Raw genomic sequence first — 22,123 nt, forward strand, 5'->3', positions numbered from 1 at the left:
TTTCAATTTGTTGTTCTTAGAGATAAAATGAAAAAAAAAATTGTTAAGTGAAAGAGTAGAATACTCTCTCTCTTAACTTTTAATTATAATTTCGCATAGATTTATTACTTTTTGAAATGGACAGTTTTTTTGATGATCTAACAATATTAAAAATATAATTTTATATTTCATTAATTTTAAAAATTATTTCTATATAAATTGTAAATTTTTATGTTTTAAAATTTTTTTTTCTCTTAAAAAAAATTTCTCTCCCCAAGATAGAAGAGCACCGAGTTGGTGCTCCTTTTTGGGTGCTTGGGGAGTAGTTGGTTGGCGAATAGGAAAGCAGCTGGCTAGTCATATTGTTTATAGAAAAAAGAAAGAAAAAATATTTTAATTTTTTCATATTTTTTATTAACTGTGTTTATATTTTTAAATTTTATTATTTATTTCGAAAACTAATGAACTTACGAAGAATTAAGATTAAAAGTTAGAGAATGAAAGTATTTTACCTTAATAAGAAAGAAAAAAGGAGAGAAAGAGAAATTACAAATCCATGGAAAGTTCCAAAGAGATTTGAAATAATTTCATAACACTCATAAATTTCTTCCATAAACTGCCTTTCTTTCTCTCTTCTTTTCTTTTCCTTTCCGTAGGGGCTTGCTTCTTACCTCTTACTTCTCTCCCCCACTTCCTGACCTCTTTCTTCTTGGGTTCTCCTCTTTCCTTTCTACCCTTTTCTTTGGCCTTCCTCTCCCTTTCTTTTAACTTGGCTCTACTTCTTCCTTCTTTCTCTTTCATGCTTCCTTCATTAATCCTCTTTTCACGTTGAAAAACATTTTGGTAGCAAAGTACTGACAGTTTCATACTTCGATTACTGAAAGGTATAGCAATATATATAGAGTACATATTGGCACAGCTTTGTGCTTTATTTTGTTGTAAAGGATGAAGCCATTTTGTCTAAGTCAAAGATAAGAAGAATATCCTTCTAAGAGTTGAAAGGCTACTTTTATAAATGAAGAAATTCAGCCTAGGAGGTTTGGATTGGAGGAGGCTTTGCATCCAAAGTAAGATACCAAGAAATATTCGGCTCATTTCCCCCCTGTTTCTCCAAATATTTTTCTAGGACGGGTTTGTTTTATTTCAAGTGCTTCAGCAAATAGAACATTTTGGTACCACAATTCTGTTTTCTGTTAGACTTTTTACTTATAATAAATTTATACTAATTCAAGATTTAATATAAAAGAAATTTAGAACATACATGATTTATGAACGAAAATAATACTGATTAGATTCAGTGCACTAGATTTTTTCTTTTATCTTCTTTACATACTTTTCAATGACTGTGATTTTAATGTTGTTGTAAATAATAGAGGTACTTTTATATAGTGAGTTCTTACTATCGCTTATTATATGATTTAGGGTTTACAATAAAAATTTACACTTTTAAATTCACAATGTTAAGTTTAATTCATTTTATTATATTATATTATGCATTACAATATTGTCTTAATCAAAATCAAATTATTTTATCCTGATTTTCATAAAATACAAAAAATAAATAACATAAGTTCACACTTTAATTTTGCAAAATAAAAATTTAACATTTTCAACTCTTGAGATTGATTATTCTTGTTTAAGGTTTATAAAATATATATATATATATATATATATATATATATATATATAATTGAAAGTTAGAATATGAAACATAAAATAATGAAACTGAAAATAAAAATGTTCAAACTATATACGTAGAGAAATATGGGCAGAAGGGACATGCAAATCCTAAATATTACAATTGACAAGAGTGAGAAGAACATCTCATTTTGTTTTGTTCTTCATTCAACCCGCTGTTTCTTCGTCATTTCTTCTTTCTTCCTTGTTTCTTCTTCTGCTCTGCCATTGCTTGTTTTTTCTTCGTCTCTTCCCTTTTCCTTCTCTCAGCGTCTTCTTTCTTCTTCATCATCTGTTCTTGGGCTCGTTTCTTCTCAACCTCTTCTTGTCTCTTCTTCTTCTCCTTCTCTTTCCTCCTCTCTTCCATTTTTCTTGTCTTCGTCTCTTCTTGTGCTCGTTTCCTCTCAACCTCCTCTTGTCTCTTCTTCTTCTTCTCCTTCTCCTTTTCTTCTCTTTTTCTTCTTTTCTCTTCCATTTTCCTTCTCTCCCCTTCTTCTTTCTTCCTCCTCTCTAACTCTTTGGCTTTCATCTTTTTCTCCTTTTCCTCCACTTTCTGCTCTCGTTTCTGAATATATATTCCGAAATTGATAGACAGTGTGGGTTGGAGACACAGCAACATCTTATCTTACTATTTCAAAGATGAATCAAATTTTGGTATGTGTTTCTTTTCACTAATCATCTGAATATATAAGGTTTCACTTCATTAATTTGTTTCCAAAACTTGAACAAATAAAAGTCTAAGTCCACGGTATGTCAACGTCGATGCTTCAGTCCTTGTCCCTCCGCGTTAAGATTCCTACACTTCTACCATCTATATTATTGCCATTACCATAAAATTTAAGAAGAAAAAAAAGGTCTAGACAGCAAAATATCCAATAAAAACTATCGATCAGTCAACAACTAGCATGGGTTTGGTTTTGACAGAGAAATGGTCTTGCTCTTCCGAATTCAACTTGTCAACTGGTGTGCCAATTGTTCATGAAAATAGTTATATATAGTTCTCTTTCGAAGTAATTGTAATTTTAGGTCTTTTAGTTATATTGTTGCACCACTTGTCTAATACATACGTTTTTGTCCCCCTTCTAAATTGGCCGTTGCTTAAGTCTCCTTTGTAGTTGTTGGGGACGTAGATGGCCTAGACTTTTTCCCTCTCATGTAAAAGATAATTCACAATGCATGTTTTCTTCTCTTCCTTGTAATCTATTCTTACGTTGTAACTTGTATGTACTCCAGGTTCGAATGTTCTATTGGCCCAACAGCAATCCCATCTACTCAAAGTAAACATCACAGTCAAGACTCATTTCAGGACTAACATTAAAGTAAATATATATGTATGTGAGAAATAACAGCATTTAATTTAAATTAACTCTCACAAATCCTAAATTGTTTGTTATTGACATGACAAATTGAGAAAGACCTTCACAAAAGAAAATACAAATATATAAACTTCAGTTTCTTCGACCAATATCTGCACTTTGTTTGTTCTTGATCATTTCTTAGTCTCCATTCTTGTAAGCTTATCTCATGTTTCTTCCTTGTTTCTTCTTCTGTTCTTCCATTGCTTGTTTCTTCTTCATTTCCTTCTCTTTCTCTTCTCTCCTTCTCCTCTCTTCCGTTTTCTTTCTCTTCTTTTCCTTTTCTTCTCTTCTCTTCCTCTCTTCCACTTTCCTCCTCTCACATTCTTCTTCTTTCTTCTTCTTCTTCTCTTCTTTGGCTTTCTCCTTCTCTTTCTGCTCTTGTTTCTTCACTTCTATTCTGACCCTGATACTTAGCTTGGGTTGGAAAATTACCAACATCTTTTCACAGATATGAAATCAATATGACGCGGCTGCTGCGTACATTCCTGTACTTGGTGGGTGATGAGAATTTGAATGAAAATCAGACCATTAATTCGCTTCTAAAAGGAAAGAAACCAAAAGAAAAAAACACACGGCATGTCAACATCCAATGTCTACATTCCGTGTAGTTCCTCCTTGACAATTTCTACATTTTTTGGTACGGACAGTAGCTTAACTTTCTGGATTCTTAAACTTACTTAAAAGAAGAAAACAGAATTACAATGTATAATATAAGAAATTTTTTTTTTTTATCTGGCAACCTGTCATGGCGGGGGCAACAAGAAGAGAGGCAACTCTTGTTCTGATATCATGTTGAAATTTTTAGCATGAGCATCTAACCTAGATTCTATTGGCATGTATAATATAAGAATTAAATAATTATATAAATGTAATTCTTTGTTTATTAAAAGTTGTCTGATAGGAGTAGGTTTGTTTTTTGGTTATTGGAGGAACCTTCCTTGTATTGTTACTGGTGCATAAAACAATAAACATTGACTGCTATATAGTCTTTATATTATTACATATATATATATATATTATATAAGGGATTTAATTATTGTTAAAAGAAAGGGTTTATTTGCAGCTTCTTCTTGTACTATATAGTAATTGACGTTCAAACTCCTATTCATTTATTTATTTACTTTTTGAATACGTGATTGGTACGTTTAATTTGAGTGATAAAGTCGTCTTGACTGTACGAAATTAGAGATGAAGCCGTCTTGAGAAAGAGTGGTAATGTCGTGTTTTAATCGTTGCTCTTTCCTCTTCAATGGAAACTTAATTATATTCTTCCAATTCTTTAAGTAGAATGCGTAGTCAAAAGTAAATATATTCATAACATATATATAATCTTCGATATTATTGGAGAGTATTAAAAATAAGTAATGATTTAATTGTTTCTTAAGATATATATAATTTGAAAAATATTAATAAGAAATCTAGCGAACATTAAAAAAACACTATTAAGATGTTTTATTAAAAATATAACAATAAACTATCAAATTGAGTATATTATCTTATTTTATGATTATTGTACTATTATCTAAGTTATAAATATTTAGGATTATTAGAATTAGCATATTTTAATCATACTTTTGCATCGATCTCCTCTCTTTATGTTTAAATTCAATGTATTTTGTAGTAATTTTGACCACTCAACTTTAGTATAGCAAAAGAAATAAAAATCAAAATCTATTTTGTAAAAATTAAAAAATACAACGTATTTTATTTTACACATTGAATCTTTAAAATTTTCATTGAAGAATCGAAAAATACAGCGTATTCTTCATTTACAAGTTATTTTTTTTTTCTATAATGAGACAAACTAAATCAGCTTAATTTTCAAATCCAATATATAATAGTGCTACATATTTTATCCAAAGATAGTGTTTATGTATAACTAAAGAAAAATGTTATATTCTAGCAAACTAGAGAAAAAAAAATGTAGAACATGGCAGGACTGGTGATAATTATCATCATTTTTTCTTCATCTTGTGACGTAGTTTTTCCTTCTTCTCTCTTTCTTTTCTCTTCAATTCTTGTTTCTTCATCTTCTCTTTTTCTTCTTTCCTCTGCATCTCCTTTCGTAGTCGATTCTTCCTCTCCTTCTCCTTCTTTTCCTTTTCTTCTCTCTTCCTTCTCTCCTTCTCCTTGGCTCTCTTCTCCTTCTCCTTTGCTTTCTTTCTCTTTTCTATCTCTTCCACTTCTCCTCTTGTGAGTTGTCTTTTGACGCTGAGGCACATTTCTGGTTGGCTGCAATAGATTTGCTACTCTTTTCACAAAGATGAATACTGATTAATATAAAAGGTCGCAAAGCCGTCTAATTTGTTGGTTCTCCAACATTAATTCATTGTTCTAGATATTACCCCTTGGCCATTACCGTCCAAAGGCCGGCCATGGCGTTGTCTCACTTTTTGACTCCGTGCACTTCCTTCCGTTTATAAATAAACCATGCACCCACAAGATGATTACAAAGAAATATTAACTACAAGTAGCAATACCACGAAGACTAGAAATTGACTAAAGAACCAGGGAGCCATTAACTGTACCGTTTTAAGAAAGCATGGGAAAGTGTAAATGATTGGTTTTCATGGCATTTCGTCACTGTCTTCTCACTTGTTTAAACAATTTTGGGGCACCCACTCTAACCTTCCCCTTCAACAGTTTTGGTCCCCAATCAAGAAAACATTATCGAAAATATGTTGGATTTAAGATACTTAAAATCAAGAATTGCTTTCAATCGAAGAAAAATCCGCCCAAATTCAGTCAACATGATCATCCCCAACGGCATCCTCGAATAGTATATAGTTGGTTTGATTTAATTGTTTGTTGATACCGTCAATTAGACCAAATAATACAAGAAAGAATAAATTAGCCGCAAAATTTATGCTTTACGTGAACCAGTTACAGTAGTACTACACAAAAAATCCATCTATTTACCTATACAGAACTTGCCAAAAATGTTGGATAAAATCTCCTCGGAGATGTCTTCTCCACTTATCTGGCCAAGGGCCAATGCGGCATCCTTTAAATCAATTGTCCAAAAATCAAGAGGCAGTTCCTCCTTTATTGATGATTTTAATCTAACAAAAGCCTCCTTGGCACGCATGAGCTGTTCACATTGTCTCTGAGAAAATCACAAGAAGATATTTTACAATGAACAGTCAGAATCAACATCAGAGCGTGTGATATGGAGCAGTTATAAGCTCAAAACTGTGGATCCCAGATTCTTGAGAAACGAATATGGAACTATGGTTGCCATAAAAGCAAAATAGCCAAATAGGCAGTCTAAATATGCTAACCTGGTTTACAGTCCATCTACGTCCTCTTGCAGGAATCTGATTTAGGCCAACAATCTCTGAGATTGATTTCTCCAGATCTCGTATTCCTTGACCAGTGATGGCGCATGTAAAGACATGCTTAGTGAAAGACTTGGCTTCTCTATCCACCCAATCAGAGCAAGCAGACGAAGCACAGTCTATTTTATTGATCACTAGAATCATTGGGATGGATGTTGATCTCTGAACCACCAAAATAACAACCAATTACAGTATGTACTCAAAGAAGTTTAATTCATCGGATAAAGTACTTATAAAATGGAAAAAGTAGCAAGATTGGTAGATATTAACCACAATGCCACAAGCTTACCTTATTGGATTGAATCCTCTCAAGAAGTTTGGTATCTTCCACAGTCCATCCATCAAGTGCACTAACTGTCATGATAATGACATCAGCACCCATAGCAACTGCTACAGATCTCTCCACACCTAGAACAAAACAGTCACACAAATCTAAGTAATTATCAACATATTAAAACAAGAACCCTAAAGCAAAAAATTAACTTCCAATTTTGAATAGAATTACTCAAATAATACTTAATCAACTGCTCCGAAAGGCAAAGAATATCTCAAACACTCCCTACTTGCTATCACAGAGTTTAAAATTAAACACACCAAATTTCTTCACTCAATGAAAGGAAAAGCATTGAGGTCCTGTACACTTCAGAGTAATCAAACCAAATTGTGTCTTGCATGGCATTACCAGCAACACGGTGATATCAAGCTTCGTAATCCCCAAAGCATAATTGATAAGCCAAAACAAGCCAGCAAGCTTAATGATACTCTCTATGCAGCACAAAGAAGACCTAGAAGAAACAAATCGCATCTTTGCTAGGAATTTGGAGGTTTCATGATAGGAACTGACAAAATACAGAGTATAGCCCAGTCCTCTGACCACCAAAAGAGAGGCTCATTCATTGAATTTCCAATATGAGCCAGAATAATATTTTCCTTATCAGTGGGTTTAAGAGACTGGCAGTTGAATCAAAGATATTTTTGTAGGAACCAACTTTCTTATGCAAAAAGCATAATCTAGTAACAATCAACTTGCATACTCCTACTTGATGCTTGTAAATTAAATGAGCCTTTTTGGGATTAGAGTCAGGCAAGGAGAAAATTCTTACCCATCTTCTCCACAATGTCATCAGTTTCCCTGATGCCTGCAGTATCAAGAAGTGTTACAGGGACACCAGAAACAGTAACACTGGCTTCCACCACATCCCGAGTGGTTCCCGCAATATCTGTAACTATAGCCCTCTCACTCTGCACGCTAAAAGTAATGCATAGAGTTGAATAAGATGCCATGCCATGCCATTTTTATGTGAAAGAACCCGTGAGCAAATGAAAGGACTACGATCTCACATGTCAAACAAAAAGTTTAAATGATGTAACACAGACGTGATGACCAGACCAAAACTGACTAATGGCCATATTAATAAATGATGCAATAGGAAGAAAATTTGGGGGGGGGGGGGGGGGGGGGGGGGTGCAACATACTTTGCTCCATGCATTAAGGAGGCTTGACTTCCCAACATTTGGACGGCCAACAATTGCTATCTGCAAGATTTTGAATAAGAAAATTAGAAAACAGAAATTCATAAAATGGAGGCAACTGCATTAGTAATAATTAATCTTAAAGATAAAATGCATATACTATGTCTATGCATGTATAGACAAAAAGCTCCAAGTATCTTACTATCAAAAAACAAGAAATGACTGATAGACATAATAAGATCCGACTGAATGATCAAAAGTTGGAAACTGCTCTGATGCTTTACTGATATGTTTTCTTTTTTACCGACACTTTTGTGATATGTATTGGGGTATAAATTGTGAATTATGAATAAGACCAGCTTTCTGCAATTGAACTCACAGACATAAAGTTTTCCACTTCATATACATTCAAAGATCTCTGAGTCCTTGGAGATTTTACCTGCAATCCTGATTGCAGAAGCTTATCATAATTGGCAGTCTCCAGCGCATGCTCTACATCTTGTGACATGGCATGTATTCTATCCATAACTAGGTTGAAATCTAGTGGTGGCATCTCATCCTCAAAATCTAAACGAGCCTCTATCTCAGTAAGCAACTCAATGCACTGTCCTCGCAATAATCTGACTAAAGAACAGAAGCCTCCCTGTCAAACAGCCAAGCTCTTCAGTGTTGTTAGTCACACTGCCTACCAACGATTGGTTAAAAGCACTATGGAAAATTCAAAGGTAAAAAACAACAGCATTCTAAAGGTGAAACATGCCTGAATTCCTGCCAAAGCTGCATCAGCGGCACCAACAGACTTAGCTGAAATTAGTTTTCCAACATTTTCAGCTTGGGAAAGATCTAAGCGACCATTTAGGAATGCACGGAGGGTAAACTCGCCTAAAAAAAGAGGGAAAAAAACAAAAGATGAGGAAATGTTTTGACAAACGATGCATGTACGAGAATATCCCCAATGCCTCTTTAAGAGGAGGTAGAAGAAGCCATCTAGAAAAGCATGTTTTCAAGGGCATGACATTCGAACTATAGAAAAGTAAACAAGAAATCCAAGTTCGGAGTACTTGGCTTTTAATCAAACAAGGATTATATGTATCAAATGATTTAAAATTCTATCTAACAGTTAGAAAAGCCACATAAATTCTACATAACATGCCAACCAACCTGGTTCAGCAAGCCTTGCTCCAGCTTCTAAACAAGCCTTCAACACACGACGCAGACACACTTCACTCCCATGACACTGAAGCTCAACCACATCTTCACGAGTATATGATTTAGGAGCCAGCATTGGCACAGCTAAAACCTTAAAAACAAAAGAACACTATTTAAACAAAAAGAAAAAGAAAAACTTAAAACGAAAATGCCAACTTTGCCATCCATATCCCAAGTCCCAACTCCAATAACAAAGAAAACAAAAACCCGGTAAAGATTTAACAAAAATAAAGTCAATTTTATAAAACTAAACCTCATCAACTACATTCCCTCGAGAGTCCAAAACGACGCCATACTCAACAACATGACTGGTAGGTCTCCAAGATGCTGAACCTGAATCAAAACTCTTCTCCTGCTTCTTCTTCTTCTTGGCCGGAAAAAAGACACGGCCGGCGATATCGACAGCGGTGGGACCAGACAAACGAACAATGCCAACGGCTGCAGGAGGGCCTCCTAAAGAAGTGACAATGGCTGCAATGGTGCTGGTCGAGCTCTGGGTCTTAATTGCGTCGCCCTGATTCACTGAACCAAAACCCACCAAGCGGTCATCGTTGTTGGAGACGAAAGTGGTCTCTGCGAAGGAAAAAGGCGAAATGGGTAGTTATATCTGGAAGTGAATCTGAGAAAAAAAAAAAGAATTTTTTGGGGGGTTTGAGAGAGATGAAGAACCTTGGCGAGCGGAGGCAAGGGGTTTAAGGGGTTTGAGGGCTTGGGGTTTAGGGGAGAGATGGAAGAGAAAAGATAGCTTTTTGGGGAAGAATAGAGAGGATAAGGGCAGTCGAGGAGGCGGTTTTGTTGGTCTGTAAAAGTGAGTGATAATGGCACGGACAGATGGGAGTAAAGCCATTCTTTTTCAGTCTCTTTTGTGTCTGATTTTTCACCGGCGACTGTATTATCGGGTAGCTAAAAGCAAGAGGAGGATCCACAAACAGCATATCTTTTTTTTTCTGAATGTGTCCTTGGGCCAAGCTTAGCTGGTTTCATTCTGGGCCTTTCCCATGCCCCAATCTGGGAGCGCTAGCCGACAAGCAACCATCATACTACCAAAAGCCTTTCAGGGCCGCCATTTCGAGAGCTTTAATACCATTTCTGATGAACAAACTTCTACGCATGATTGTATACAAATGTTGTAAGAGTTGGTTTTTCTCATTTCTCTTTCCTGAGTTATTTGATTTTTTTCCCCCTATTTCTGCTGTTGGTTTCTTCTGGTGTTTGATGTTTGGTTGGCTTTCACAATTTTATCATAACTGTTTTTTGAGTAATAGTTAGATTCGAAGGCTTTCAAGCCTACTGGACATGCTAATGTGAAGAAGTTCTTCCAACCATATAACGTATTTCTTTTTTTCTCAGTCAAGTGAGATTTTAGTAACTATCAAGGGATTGATACAAGAACTGGTCGTAAGTCATGATAACAGAGACATGAGCAACAAGAACACACCCAAATTAAGTCCACACAAGGGGCTTAGCAATCAACCCGACTGTGAAGGACCAACGACGCCTGAAGAAGAAAAAGAAACAACAGATTTCCAGCTGAAAGTAACAGAAACCAACATACTCTCACCTGGAAACAGTGAACCGAAACAGAAGCATACACCAGAAAAAGGAGGAGCAGTGACACAAAACAGGTCCTCCACTTTCACCATCATGTAAAGAAAATTTCGACGTTATCCACCCCAAATTTGGTTGGAGAATCGGCCATGGAATTCGCCTCACGGAAGGTGTGAACAAACACGATATCTTCATTCAGTTTACGAAAGTTGTCAATTTCACTACTGATGCATCACATATCCCAAGAGCGAAGATGTTTCTCCGTATCTAAAAAATTTTGATCTAAGAATATGACTCGATAATCAAATCTTTTTGAACCGACTCATTATGTTGAAGTACATAATTGAATTGCGTTGTTAATGACCATCAATTCAGTAAAGTTTGAATCCCCGACTCCTAAAGTCGGACCCATTAGTATTTCTTAATATACCACCAGATTCAAAAGCTCTCGGTTCCTCTCTAATCAAGACGCCAAACGTTAAGCTTCAGCTCATTATCAACAGGGAAAACCCATGATATTACTATTCAGGACTGATTAGAAGTTTGGGAAAGATTGGATTGTCATGGGATTGACCAAGAACCAATCTCATCACTTGCTTCGCTTCCTTCATTAGCTTTAATCCAAAACATGAAACGCATTTTAATCAAAATGAAAATTTTCTTCCCATCTCAGACTTTTTCACTAAATACAGAATCATTTCTTGTTAGCTACAAGCACCATTAAAAAGCATCAAATACCGCAAGAGACCTAGTTCTCGAGTTAGCACAACAAAATCAGTCGTGCCTCTAATGAATAAAAACCTCAACAGAATTTGGTACCGTCCAAGAGATCCCCACCATTGAAAAACAAGGCACCACACACCAACCAACTAAAGTGACAAGATTTTTGTTGACAACAAGCTGGATGTGTTTGCAAATTTCCTCGACAAGACCATACCAACATTTGCAAATAGATTATGTCTAAGGTTGACAGAAACATTTATTTGCTAGGCGTTCCTCTGCAAAATCAATTTACTCCAAGCCACTCTCTAGTTTCAACCATGGTATCAAGTACCTGTAGTGGCACTGGAAATTACTGAAGGAAATCCGATATGGGGCCACAGCTAGATGCTAATGAAAGTACTCTATCCACAAAGCTGCCCAATGGAGTTAAAAAAGAATAAAATGGCGTGCTAGAATCTTTCTACTTTATTAAGGACAAACCTTTCTTTATATAAATATGAACGTGGGTCGGGGTTCTTTATGAATCTAGCTACACTAACGTCTAAGTTCTTGCCTACAATAAGTGTAGCTCGTCTTACCTCATGGAAACAGAACTCTCGAGTACGTCACCACTTTAAATTAGTAAACATGATTGGATTTTAATATAAAGCGGGTTTCAAAAAGTTTGGTCAAGTTTCAATCAATGAACCTTCATAATTCATCTTCATAATCACTTATTTTAATCAAATGCAATACGTTTATTATAAAAGAATGGGTGAAGATACTGGCCCCTATCAGATAAAACTTCAATTAATTCGTGGAATTGTAATTTGTGGGAACAAGTGATTCCCACTTAATTCATTCATTTGCTATTTTTTTCTCCCATGGAAGTGATAAAAGTGTATATTAAGAGGAATCAAAATTCCTGAAAAGCATACAAAACCCTTTGATTTTGATGTGTGATTCCATAGGTTAACAGGAAAAGAAAAAACATTGGATAATATATATATATAGACATATTTGCAAATTTAAAACCTAAACCTTATCCCCAAGCACATTGTACACTTGTGTTTTGTCCCTCTGGACTATACATGATCTCAGCCACCCCACTTGAACCATCTTTATAATTGGCCCCTTCATTATTGAGCTGCATCTGAGATCCCTCTCTCACTACTGCACATGTATATCTGCTCTCATTTCTGTTATACAGCAACATTTCTCGTTGTTCATACTTCTTCCACCAGTTTTGGGGAACATGATGAAACTGCATCTGAAACAGTCAGGAAGATCCTGTCTTCACCAATTAAATTTGCAAAATCTGAAGCATGAAGCTTGTCAATCACCGTTGGTCCAGGATTTGCCAGAATAAGCTGTAAGAAAATGCAGGCACCTGAGGTAACTGGTAAAGCTATTGAACTTTGTTGTTTTTAAGGTAGTTTATGTTCTTCTGTTAACTATAGTCTGTAGCTAAAGGTAGATTTTGTTGCATCATATATATTTTTATTTGAGCCAGTATTTGTTTTACCTGAACACCTTTTTTCCCTAGACTCCTGTGTAATTCTTCCAAGGCATGGATGCCACTGGTATCAATGTCAGTCACAGCTACACGTACACACACACACAAAGGACATTAGGAAAAGTGAGCTTAAACAGCAAACAAAGACAGTAAGCTAGAATATAAGACAAACAATTCTTAAAACACCAGTAGAGAATTCTTACGTGACATCTCAACTATCAAAAACTGGATTGTTGGCTGGCATGCAGCTTTCACTAGCTCTTCTTCATCCATCAACCATCTCAGTATCCTGCAAGGATGTTGACTTTGAGCATCTTGAATTCTAATTGAAACCTGGCTGATTCAGCCAAATTCTAAAACATTGAAACCTATCACAACTCTAATATATTAATAGTACACTTTAAAGGTCATGGCTTGAAACATTTTACTACACAGAGAAAGAACTCAAGACTTTCAGCCTTGTACCAAGTGAAAATAGTTCGATTTACCCAGAGAAGAAAATTTATGTTGTCTGTTGTCTCTAATAATTATAAGTTTGATTGTTCCTCTTGCATGCCACTGCCATTGCTAGCTTTCTCCTCACAGGATCTATAGACATGCTAAGTTCTATATTGGTTTAGCCACAACTCAAGAATTTATATATAAGTTTGCTAGTTTCAACCAAACCCAGACCTTGAAGCCTGGTTCTCATGAGATGATTTACCAGCAATTGCCTAGATATTGATCATGAGTTGTAGAATACCTTCCCTTAAATGAAACCTATATAATTGAGTATGAGAGACAGGCTAAGAATCATGTACCTCTCCTTGACATAATTAGAGTTGGAAAAGTAAATAGCAGAATCAACTCTCACGATCAGAAGCCCTAGAACTTTAGCTGCTTCTGGATATTGTTGGATATTTCGGTACACAGAAGTCCTAGGGAGCTTCCCAAGAATAGCAGTTCGAGGCCTAGTAACTTGTAAGAGGATTTTAGCAAAGGATATTGTGACCTGCCATGAAATTCAGTGACAACAGAGTAAAAATCAAACAGATAAATAGCCTACAGTTCATCTTCAGGAATTTTAGTTAGTGGACATCTATCTTCTTACAGCAATTAAGAGGCCTATCTCAACTGATGAAAAGACTACTCCAAGAAATGCTCCCAGGCATGCAACAAAATCAAATTTATCAATCTTCCATATTAAAATTGCTGCCGGAACATCGATAAGCCCAATCACAGCAGATATGATGATGGAAGCGAGAATAGCATTTGGGGTGTACTTGAAAAGAGGTGTTATGAATTCTAAGGTTAGAAATACAACACAGGACATAATGATATTAGAGACTGCAGTTTCGCACCCAGCCATGTAATTTACTGCTGATCGAGAAAATGAACCTGAAAGTAATGAAGGAATAATATCATCAGTTACATACCAATAGAATCATTTACAGAAAATAGAACAAGAGGTTAAACCATTAGGATCTTCCCCTTTCTCATCCATATATATATATATATATATATATATATATATATATATATATATATGTATATATACATATCACATCATTTTACTTGCTTGAACCTTTGCATTCATCAATACATTCTCTCTCTCTCTCTCTCTCTCTCTCTCTCTCTTTCTCTCTCTCTCTCTCTCTCTCTCTGTGCATCTATATTGTCACTATATCTGATTCTCATTGACAAATAATTAAAAAGATTTAATACATTATCAAAAAAAGAAGATTTAACAAGCTGCAAATGTAAAATGTTACAGTCAATTATTGATATTGTACATGCATGATTTAACATGTAGCTTCAAAAGAAAAGAAGTTCTGATATTTTTATAAAATACATATGCTTTTTGTTAGTTTAAGTAGTATGAACTTTGAGTGCAAAAGTGAGTAGGTTGACATAAATAAACATGTTCTCCCTTCTCACCTGTGGCCACATAGCAGGAAGTCATTGAACCAACGACATTCATTGCTCCCAGTGCCACCATTTCTTTGTTTCCATTTATTTGATAGTCTTTCTTTGAAGCAAAAGTTCTTCCAATGGCTACAGCTTCCTGATAAATTAACCACCCCCCCCCCCCCACCAAAAAAAAAAAAAAAAAAAGAAGGAAGGAAACATGGAAGGTCTATTTAGATACAATGTCATAATCAATTTTCTTGGTTAGTGAAGTGGATAGAAAAAACAGTTGGCTTACCGTCAATGCTATCATACCAGCCACGACACCAATCTTCAAACCTTTTAGAAGATAGTCACCACTGAAATAAATTTGATGCACAGATGAGGGATTGATTCCTTTCTCAATTTGCTTCACCTGCACACAAGGGAAAAACAGTGGTGCTGCTGTCAGTACTCATTACAAAAACTACTATAATTTCTGCCATCACTGGAACTACTAAATTGCAGTTTTTTACTAAGAGATTATTAGAGGTTAAAGAAAAGGTGCTTACAATCTGAACTCCTTTCTTTTCTGCATGCGTTATATAAACAAAAAAGGTGGAGAGAATAACAGATATCAATGGAGCTATTGCAGGCACCCAGAATAATTTCCTGTTCGACTTTCCCTATTTCTCAAAGCATGTAAAAGTTAGCAAATGGTCACAAGCTTGTTATAATTAAAAAACAAAAATAAGAATTAGAGGCTCTTACAATGTACTTGGCAAACAGAAGGAAAGATAAAAAGCTAACTCCAATCAGTATAGTCTGCCAGTTCCACTGCAAAGTTGTATTATGTAAATTTAGTAACTGAAATGACGAGAAATTGGTTGAAATTCTTCAGGTTGCAGGTTGCAACTCCTCTTCAAAGGAGAAAATAAAAAAACACATTTTTTCAAAAAAGGGGAGAGATGGAGGGCTGCTTACTCCGTGGTGGACGTTGCCCCATACGGAGTTCATTACAGAAATAATATCTGATTTCTTTGTGAAGTCTTTTATACCAAGAAGACCCTTAAGCTGTTGGAGGGCAATTGTGACAGCAGCTCCAGCCATAAACCCCACAATGGCAGCATGGGACAGGAAGTCAATCAAAAAGCCCAACCTAATAATTTGTTTCAAAAGTTTGTTTAGTGAATGCTAGAAGCCGTAAAGGATCCATAAAAATATGAGAAACACAAAGTTAACAGAAAAAAGCATTATGGGCAGCTGTCATCAGACTTCCTTGACTATACACAATTACCTGAGAAAACCAAGAGTTGCTTGAGTAATCCCAGCAAAAAAGGTAGCCGTAAATGCAAGCCTCCGATACTCAGCTTTATTTTTGATGGGGTCAATCTCACTTGAAAGCATAGTCCCCAGTAAAAGAGATACCACAGCGACTGGTCCAATGGCAATATCTCTTGAACTTCCCATGAAGGCATAAATCAATGGTGGAACAAGGCTGGAGTCTTCAATGGTTAAGATAAATAATAAAAACCTTTAGACAAAGCCAAAAAGATGATACTTAAACAATGTGAGGTGATGATAAATAACGTGGAAACTTACAAAGCCCATACTGTGGATCCAAGTTTGCTAGCTTTGCATAACCAATATCCTGTTTTTCCAAGGAGACTGAATAGTTAAATTTGACTGGACATGAAAATTATTGGAGGTTCTCTAGCCTCCCTATGTATGTTTTTGAAGCATAGGTAATCTACCTGAGGAATGCAGAGACTTGCAATAGTCAGTCCAGCAATGAGATCACCTCTAAGTTTTCTCCAGCTGTAACCCCTTGCCCATTCAAGAATGGGGAAAATGGCCTGGATGCCTAGGATAAACTTTCGAGACCTTGGTTGATCCTTGAAGGGACGCAGAGGATCATCATGGAAGAATGTTTCTTTCACAGTGGCTGTGAATTCCCTGAAGAGGTTTTGCTTAGGGGGAACTCCTACCTTGTGAAGATACTGTGTGTTATACACAGAGTAGTGTGAGGATGACAGGCTTCTAATGTCCATCTCTTTTGTTTCACCCTCCTCAACATTTGAATGAGCCTGAGAAGCCATGTCACTTATCTGTACAACAGGAAAAATGAGCCTGATCAGAAAGAAGGCAATGCTTGTTCTTGCTGCCCATTAATACCAAGAGATATAGAAAAAGCTTGAACCCGTGCAAACCATGAGAAACATTATACAAACTAATTCATAGTTTTTCATATGTTATTACATGTAAACATTGCGTTAAATTTACTAACAGAGCTTTGACATTTAAGAACAGAACATCACGTTAGGCTCACAGTTCATGAACTGCTCAACCCATCCATAGAAGGTGAATATATTTCATGGCATTGGAATGGAGCGAAGATGCCGACATAACCAAGTAAAATCTGTTGAGCTAAGAGTGATAAAGAAATTAGAAGCTAACCAAAGAAAGTGGATGGAGGTTTAGAGACTGCAAAGACTTGTTGTACTTGGAAGAAGGAAGATCTTGCTTAAATAAGTCCTGAAAGGTTTTCAGGTCAAACTTTACAAGATAAAAGAGAGAATTAAACAGCAATAATGTATGGATCTGGATCTCTTACATGTCACTTACGTGACAGACAACCAAGTGGTACCAAATTTTAATATTACAGCCAACCAACACAGAGATTATTCAATACCTAGCCATTGATGTAAGCAAAAGATAATCTCTTTCATAATTGTGGTGCTTATTGAATAAAATATGCAGTTTATAAAGCTGTTGACTTGTATGCAAAGTGGCAGCGCAGGCAGGAAAGCAGAGACTTTAGCCACCTCTTTCTGTGTGTCTTTTTATGTATATTTTTCTTCTTATAATTATAATGAAAAGTTTCAGAGAAACATACAAGCAGAAATAACACCACATAGATGGCGGTTCTGCTAATATTAAATCAGAAAAGTAATAAAGCGAAGAAAAATGTAGCTTATGTGGATCAAAACCAGCTGTTAGAAAGAGAACTTTTGGTTTTAATTGGATGAAGTCATCTCTGATGTATTCTCAAAGGTCGCATTTTGAAGTAAGCCCCCCCGCCTTAAACTGTTACTGGACTCAAACTGTTACTTAGTTTCTCTTTTGACATGGACTGTAAAATTGAAAACACAAACAAACAAAAAATTTTCTAACCAGTTTCATGAAATGTAACAATACCATCCATGGCCGCAACTCCACTATTACAAGTACTGTTCCAATTAATGGACCAGCAGATAGAATTTTCCTTTCAAAAAATGGGTCACTGGAAAAATATGCTATACCCAGAAAAGAATTAATTAAAAGAGAGTAACATACTAAAGAACTACATAAAAGTTGGAAAAGAAATTCAATTATGCCCCTTTGGAAAAATCTAAAAGGCAACTTGACCAGATCAAAAGAATATAATTCCTGATTAATTATTCGAATGGTCAACCGATTCAATGCATCAATAAGCAGTTCCATAATCCTAAAAACTTCAAATTGCACCAGCAGCAATTTGATGTGGAATACTTATTCTTATTTTTAACCCCAAAAACCCAGATGATGTTCAAATATCAAAGAGCATATATTTTTCCATATTGCATGTCATTTTAAGGACAGAGAATAAAGGCTAATCTAGCAAGTCTACCTCACTTTTTTTCATATACTTCACATTGAAGCCATTGATAGTGGAAGAACCCACCCCACCCAAACCAGCCACCTTGTTAAAGATTTTCAAAGCTTTTTACTTCACCAGAGAATCTGCAGGCTCCCAGAAGCACACCAAAAGATAAAAAGGTATGAAAAGAACAACATATATGACAAAAAGAAAAAGGCAAAAACAAAGGAACTAATTATACATGCCAAAAAAGTAGTAGTGCTCTCAAAATCAGTCCAGAAGCTCACCTTTTCGCTTCCCACACTTGATGGTCCTCCTCTTTCTCTGCATTTTTAATGATTCTGATATATAAACTAATAAACCACTGCTAGAAGAAGATCAACAGGAAAGAACCCAAATCTCGTCCAGGTTCAATGAACCCAACATTGCCATTCATTTTCTAGCCATTTTCTGTTTTTTTTTTTCCTTTCCTATCCTATATTTTTGGAAAAAAAATATAGGAACTGAAAACATTGCTTTTGGCATGCCTCATTTGCCTAGAAAATCAACAGTTCCAACTTCTCCCGGACACCAAACTGACCCATACAACATGGAAACCCTCCAAGCTCTTGTTTATGTTAACTTGTCTTCTACATAATCTTAGTTATAGGATCGATTGAGTTAAACGTGGAGTAGTTGAGTTTTAGCTTCAGTCTTGGAAGTTCCAAAGTTTGAACCAAAGCCAAGTTGCTAGGATATTTACGGCTCCTACCACCAATTTTTCTTTCCACGTTTTGTCAGTTACCAGGAAAGTCAGAGAAGAAGGTGGCCTCCACCTTTACTAGATTTTGTCTTTGTCAAATTCAACAATTACGTAAAGTGGGGCCTTGCCCTTGAGGTTGACATAGTTGGCAGACGTTACGCCAAAATGGTTGAACATGGACGAGTTGTAGGGTAGGTTCACTTATGGGAGGATATTAGGGTTTGGACTTGGATGTTTGAATTTATTGGCTTTGGGGCTGTGTTCTTATTGGTTCAATTTAAGCCAGGTGAACTTGTCCTTTCGGTGGGACTTCCACTTGCTACTTGTTTCGTTTTTCATTATCACATGATGTGATATGATTATTTGTTTGGCATATTTCACTCTAACAACACCATGTACCAAGTGAAACTCGTCAAAAAATAGACCAAAGAGAAAAAAGAATAATTGAATCGATATGTACTGAGAATCGAATGACCTTATCTTTTTGAAAAGATTGAAGTAGGGGACAGGAAGAGGGCTAGACAAGATTTGTCACATTGATTTCAAAGACTATATGCACGTTGAACTTTCAAATTAAATAAGATGGGCTACAAAGTCTAAACCAATTAAAATGTGTTGAATCTTTGATTATATCCTATCTTTTTCTTTTTTATTTGTTGATTAGATCCTATTCAGTTTCCCTTCTCCGTTGATCTTTTGTATTAGCCATAATATCTAAAAAATATTTTTAAATTATTTAAAAAATTTTAAATAAATTTTTATTTTTTATTACATTTAATTAAGTTTTATTATTTTTTATTTTTAGTCATATAAGTTTTTATGATTCATAACTAATTAATTATTATTAATTAAAATGTTACTTATCATTTCAAGCATAGTGACGTTGATTTGATATGTTAATTTGTTATGGTAAATACTAATGTAACATAATAATTTGACATTATGACAATTTCATTTTTCACTATAAAAAATCAACATACCTCGTCAGTGTTATGCAAATATAAAATGACAAATATCATATTAATTGATAACAATTAGTTAATTGGTTGGTAGTTATAATAGCTTATTTACTAAAAATATATATAATTAAGGACTTTTGAGGTTGATAGGTTAGGGGTCTTAGTCAATGTTATGTATATGCTTCTGAGATATCTATCATGTCATGCAGCCAAATATCTTATTGTGCAGTGCCGAGTTTTTGTAAGGGTACAGAAATTTTACCCAAGTCAAACTGCTTATGCCAATGAAAGTGTTGAGCGTTTGTAAGGGTGCTGGCATTTTACCCAAGTCAAACTTCTTATACTAATAAAAATCTTTTGTCAGACAGGTTAAAAACTTAATATGATATTTTTTAAAGAAATATAATTACGTACTTAATTGAACATAATAAAAGAATAAAAATTTATATTAATTTTTTAAAATAATTTAAAAACTTTTTAAACTTTTTATATTTTTTATTTTTTTAAAAAAGCAAATTAATATAGCTTAATGGTGTGGACTAACTGGAACAAAATATTAATAACTCACAAACATGATAGTTTGTATGCATAGCACATCCAAAAAATTATTATTTAGAGATTGAGTGGTTTTTTGTACATAATATTAATATCATTCAAAGACTTTTTATTTTTTTGGTACATGTCATTCAAAGGTTTATCACAAACATGTAAATTCAATTTTAACAATATATTTCGTTCGCGGAATAAAATAGAATAGTTATTTTGTAGGAATAGAATAAGAAAGGAATATAATGAAACTATTATTATGTAGTTTGATTCATGTAATGAAATAGAGTAGGAATTGCTATTATGACTTATGTTAATGTTTGATTGGTGAGGATAATTTTAGAATAACCTAAGAATAAATCATAAAATGACAAAACTATCCTTTTTTATAATAAAATTTATTTTCATCAAAAACAAAAATAAATTTTATTTTCATTAAATATCATTAATTTATTATTAAATTATTAATATTTTTAATTTATTATTAAATTATTAAATAATTTATTATTAAATTAGTTATATGATTTTTAATTTTAATAATTTGAATCATTTTTCTCCATTTGTATTTTTCATGTCTTAATCTTTTAATTTACATTTTCATTAAACATCAATCATTTAATATAAATTATTAAATAATTTATATTAAATTAGTTATATAATTTTTACTTTCATTATTTGAGTATTTTTCTCTATTTGTATTTTTTTATTTTTAATGTTTTAATTTCTATTTTCATTAAAAATTAAAAATTTATTAATTGATATAATTTTAAGTTTAATTTTGTTTCATTTTTTATTTTTTATTTTTTTTTATTTTCTCATCTTTCCTTTTTCTCTTCGAATGTTGGAGAGCTAATTTGGCATTGGCCCTGGCCATATCTAGCCGTTGAAGCATCGATCTAGCTAATGGCACCACTAAATCTGACGTTTCCTGTGACCAGATTGGTACTCCAATGGCTAGATATGGCTACAACCATCGTCAACTCAACACTCTAACATCATCATGGTTTATTTGATGGTCGACGATAGAGAACTTGGTGATGACAGCAATGGAGGACAACAATGGTTGTGGAGGAGGACGGCTGCAAACTTGCTTAGAGAGAAGGGGTGGAAGGCAGATTAAGAAAAGAGAGAAAGAACAGAATAAAAAACAAAAAAAAAATCTTATATAGTGCTAGGGTTGTAATTATTTCTATTGAATAGAGACATTTTCATCCAAAGATATTTTTGCCTTATTCCATCAATTAAGGAATGGCTAATAATAGGGAAAGAGGCGAATGGTTAAAGCCTTTTTTGGGGAATAGCTATTCTTTGGAATGACTATTTTTAACAGTAAAATGCAACCAAACAGGAGAATAAAAAAGTGAAAGGAATAGGGTGGGAATGGCTTAGCTATTCCTCGTATAAAATGTGTCATAAATTTTCAAAATGAAAGGTAAATCAATATGAGGTTAAGAGTTTACCTTTATAATGAGTATGAAGTACGTATATACCTTGTAATTAATTAATTACAGTTTTATATATATCATTTTATAGAGCATGAAATATTGAATTTAAGTAAGGGTACACTAATTAAGGTGGCCAAATCAATGTG

At 34.4% G+C, this 22,123-nt stretch overlaps 2 protein-coding genes and 1 long non-coding RNA gene across 5 annotated transcripts; 1 reads left to right on the forward strand and 2 right to left on the reverse strand.

Moving 5' to 3' along the window:
• Positions 1 to 5,707: 5,707 nt before the first annotated feature.
• On the reverse strand, positions 5,708 to 11,557 carry LOC18592202 (tRNA modification GTPase). The gene is made up of 10 exons (XM_018126327.2): positions 9,704 to 11,557; positions 9,288 to 9,607; positions 8,987 to 9,125; positions 8,586 to 8,707; positions 8,265 to 8,468; positions 7,829 to 7,888; positions 7,456 to 7,594; positions 6,642 to 6,760; positions 6,296 to 6,514; positions 5,708 to 6,120 (listed from the first exon to the last, which is right to left on the reverse strand). Exons 1-10 carry the CDS (start codon positions 9,879 to 9,881, stop codon positions 5,926 to 5,928), a joined length of 1,695 nt encoding a protein of 564 aa, XP_017981816.1. The 5' UTR covers positions 9,882 to 11,557; the 3' UTR covers positions 5,708 to 5,925.
• Positions 11,558 to 12,229: 672 nt separating this feature from the next.
• Positions 12,230 to 18,989, reverse strand: LOC18592206 (sulfate transporter 1.3-like). 3 transcript variants are annotated; one of them, XM_007018795.3, is made up of 16 exons: positions 18,573 to 18,989; positions 18,316 to 18,428; positions 17,124 to 17,201; positions 16,421 to 16,774; positions 16,269 to 16,317; positions 15,964 to 16,171; positions 15,651 to 15,825; positions 15,438 to 15,503; positions 15,239 to 15,352; positions 14,986 to 15,102; positions 14,718 to 14,844; positions 13,891 to 14,177; positions 13,601 to 13,791; positions 13,004 to 13,089; positions 12,810 to 12,886; positions 12,230 to 12,654 (listed from the first exon to the last, which is right to left on the reverse strand). In XM_007018795.3, the coding sequence occupies exons 2-16, from the start codon at positions 18,328 to 18,330 to the stop codon at positions 12,511 to 12,513; spliced, it is 2,088 nt and encodes a 695-aa protein (XP_007018857.2). In that variant the 5' UTR covers positions 18,331 to 18,428; positions 18,573 to 18,989; the 3' UTR covers positions 12,230 to 12,510. The 3 variants fall into 3 exon arrangements, with proteins under 3 accessions (XP_007018857.2, XP_017981688.1, XP_017981687.1); XM_018126199.2 differs by lacking the exon at positions 17,124 to 17,201; XM_018126198.2 differs by lacking the exons at positions 17,124 to 17,201; positions 18,316 to 18,428; positions 18,573 to 18,989 and adding an exon at positions 16,985 to 17,005.
• LOC108663128 (uncharacterized) lies at positions 12,548 to 16,775 on the forward strand. The gene is made up of 2 exons (XR_016027882.1): positions 12,548 to 12,686; positions 15,568 to 16,775. It is a non-coding gene; the product is annotated as an uncharacterized LOC108663128 (long non-coding RNA).
• Positions 18,990 to 22,123: the final 3,134 nt, after the last annotated feature.

Source organism: Theobroma cacao, chromosome 8, assembly GCF_053813885.1.
Source record: "Theobroma cacao isolate CCN51 chromosome 8, ASM5381388v1, whole genome shotgun sequence".
NCBI classification, from domain to species: domain Eukaryota; kingdom Viridiplantae; phylum Streptophyta; class Magnoliopsida; order Malvales; family Malvaceae; genus Theobroma; species Theobroma cacao.

Excerpts from the sequence above, each read along its gene's own strand:
- LOC18592202 (XM_018126327.2), bottom strand. The coding sequence starts at position 9,881 with ATGGCTTTACTCCCATCTGTCCGTGCCATTATCACTCACTTTTACAGA. Across the intron at positions 8,469-8,585 it reads CAGCTTTGGCAGGAATTCAG|GGAGGCTTCTGTTCTTTAGT; the intron begins GCATGTTTCACC and ends GCTGTTTGACAG. Across the intron at positions 7,889-8,264 it reads TTCTGCAATCAGGATTGCAG|ATAGCAATTGTTGGCCGTCC; the intron begins GTAAAATCTCCA and ends AAAATCTTGCAG.
- LOC18592206 (XM_007018795.3), bottom strand. Across the intron at positions 15,353-15,437 it reads TTCTGTTTGCCAAGTACATT|GGAAAGTCGAACAGGAAATT; the intron begins GTAAGAGCCTCT and ends TTTGAGAAATAG. Across the intron at positions 14,178-14,717 it reads TTCCTGCTATGTGGCCACAG|GTTCATTTTCTCGATCAGCA; the intron begins GTGAGAAGGGAG and ends CATTACTTTCAG.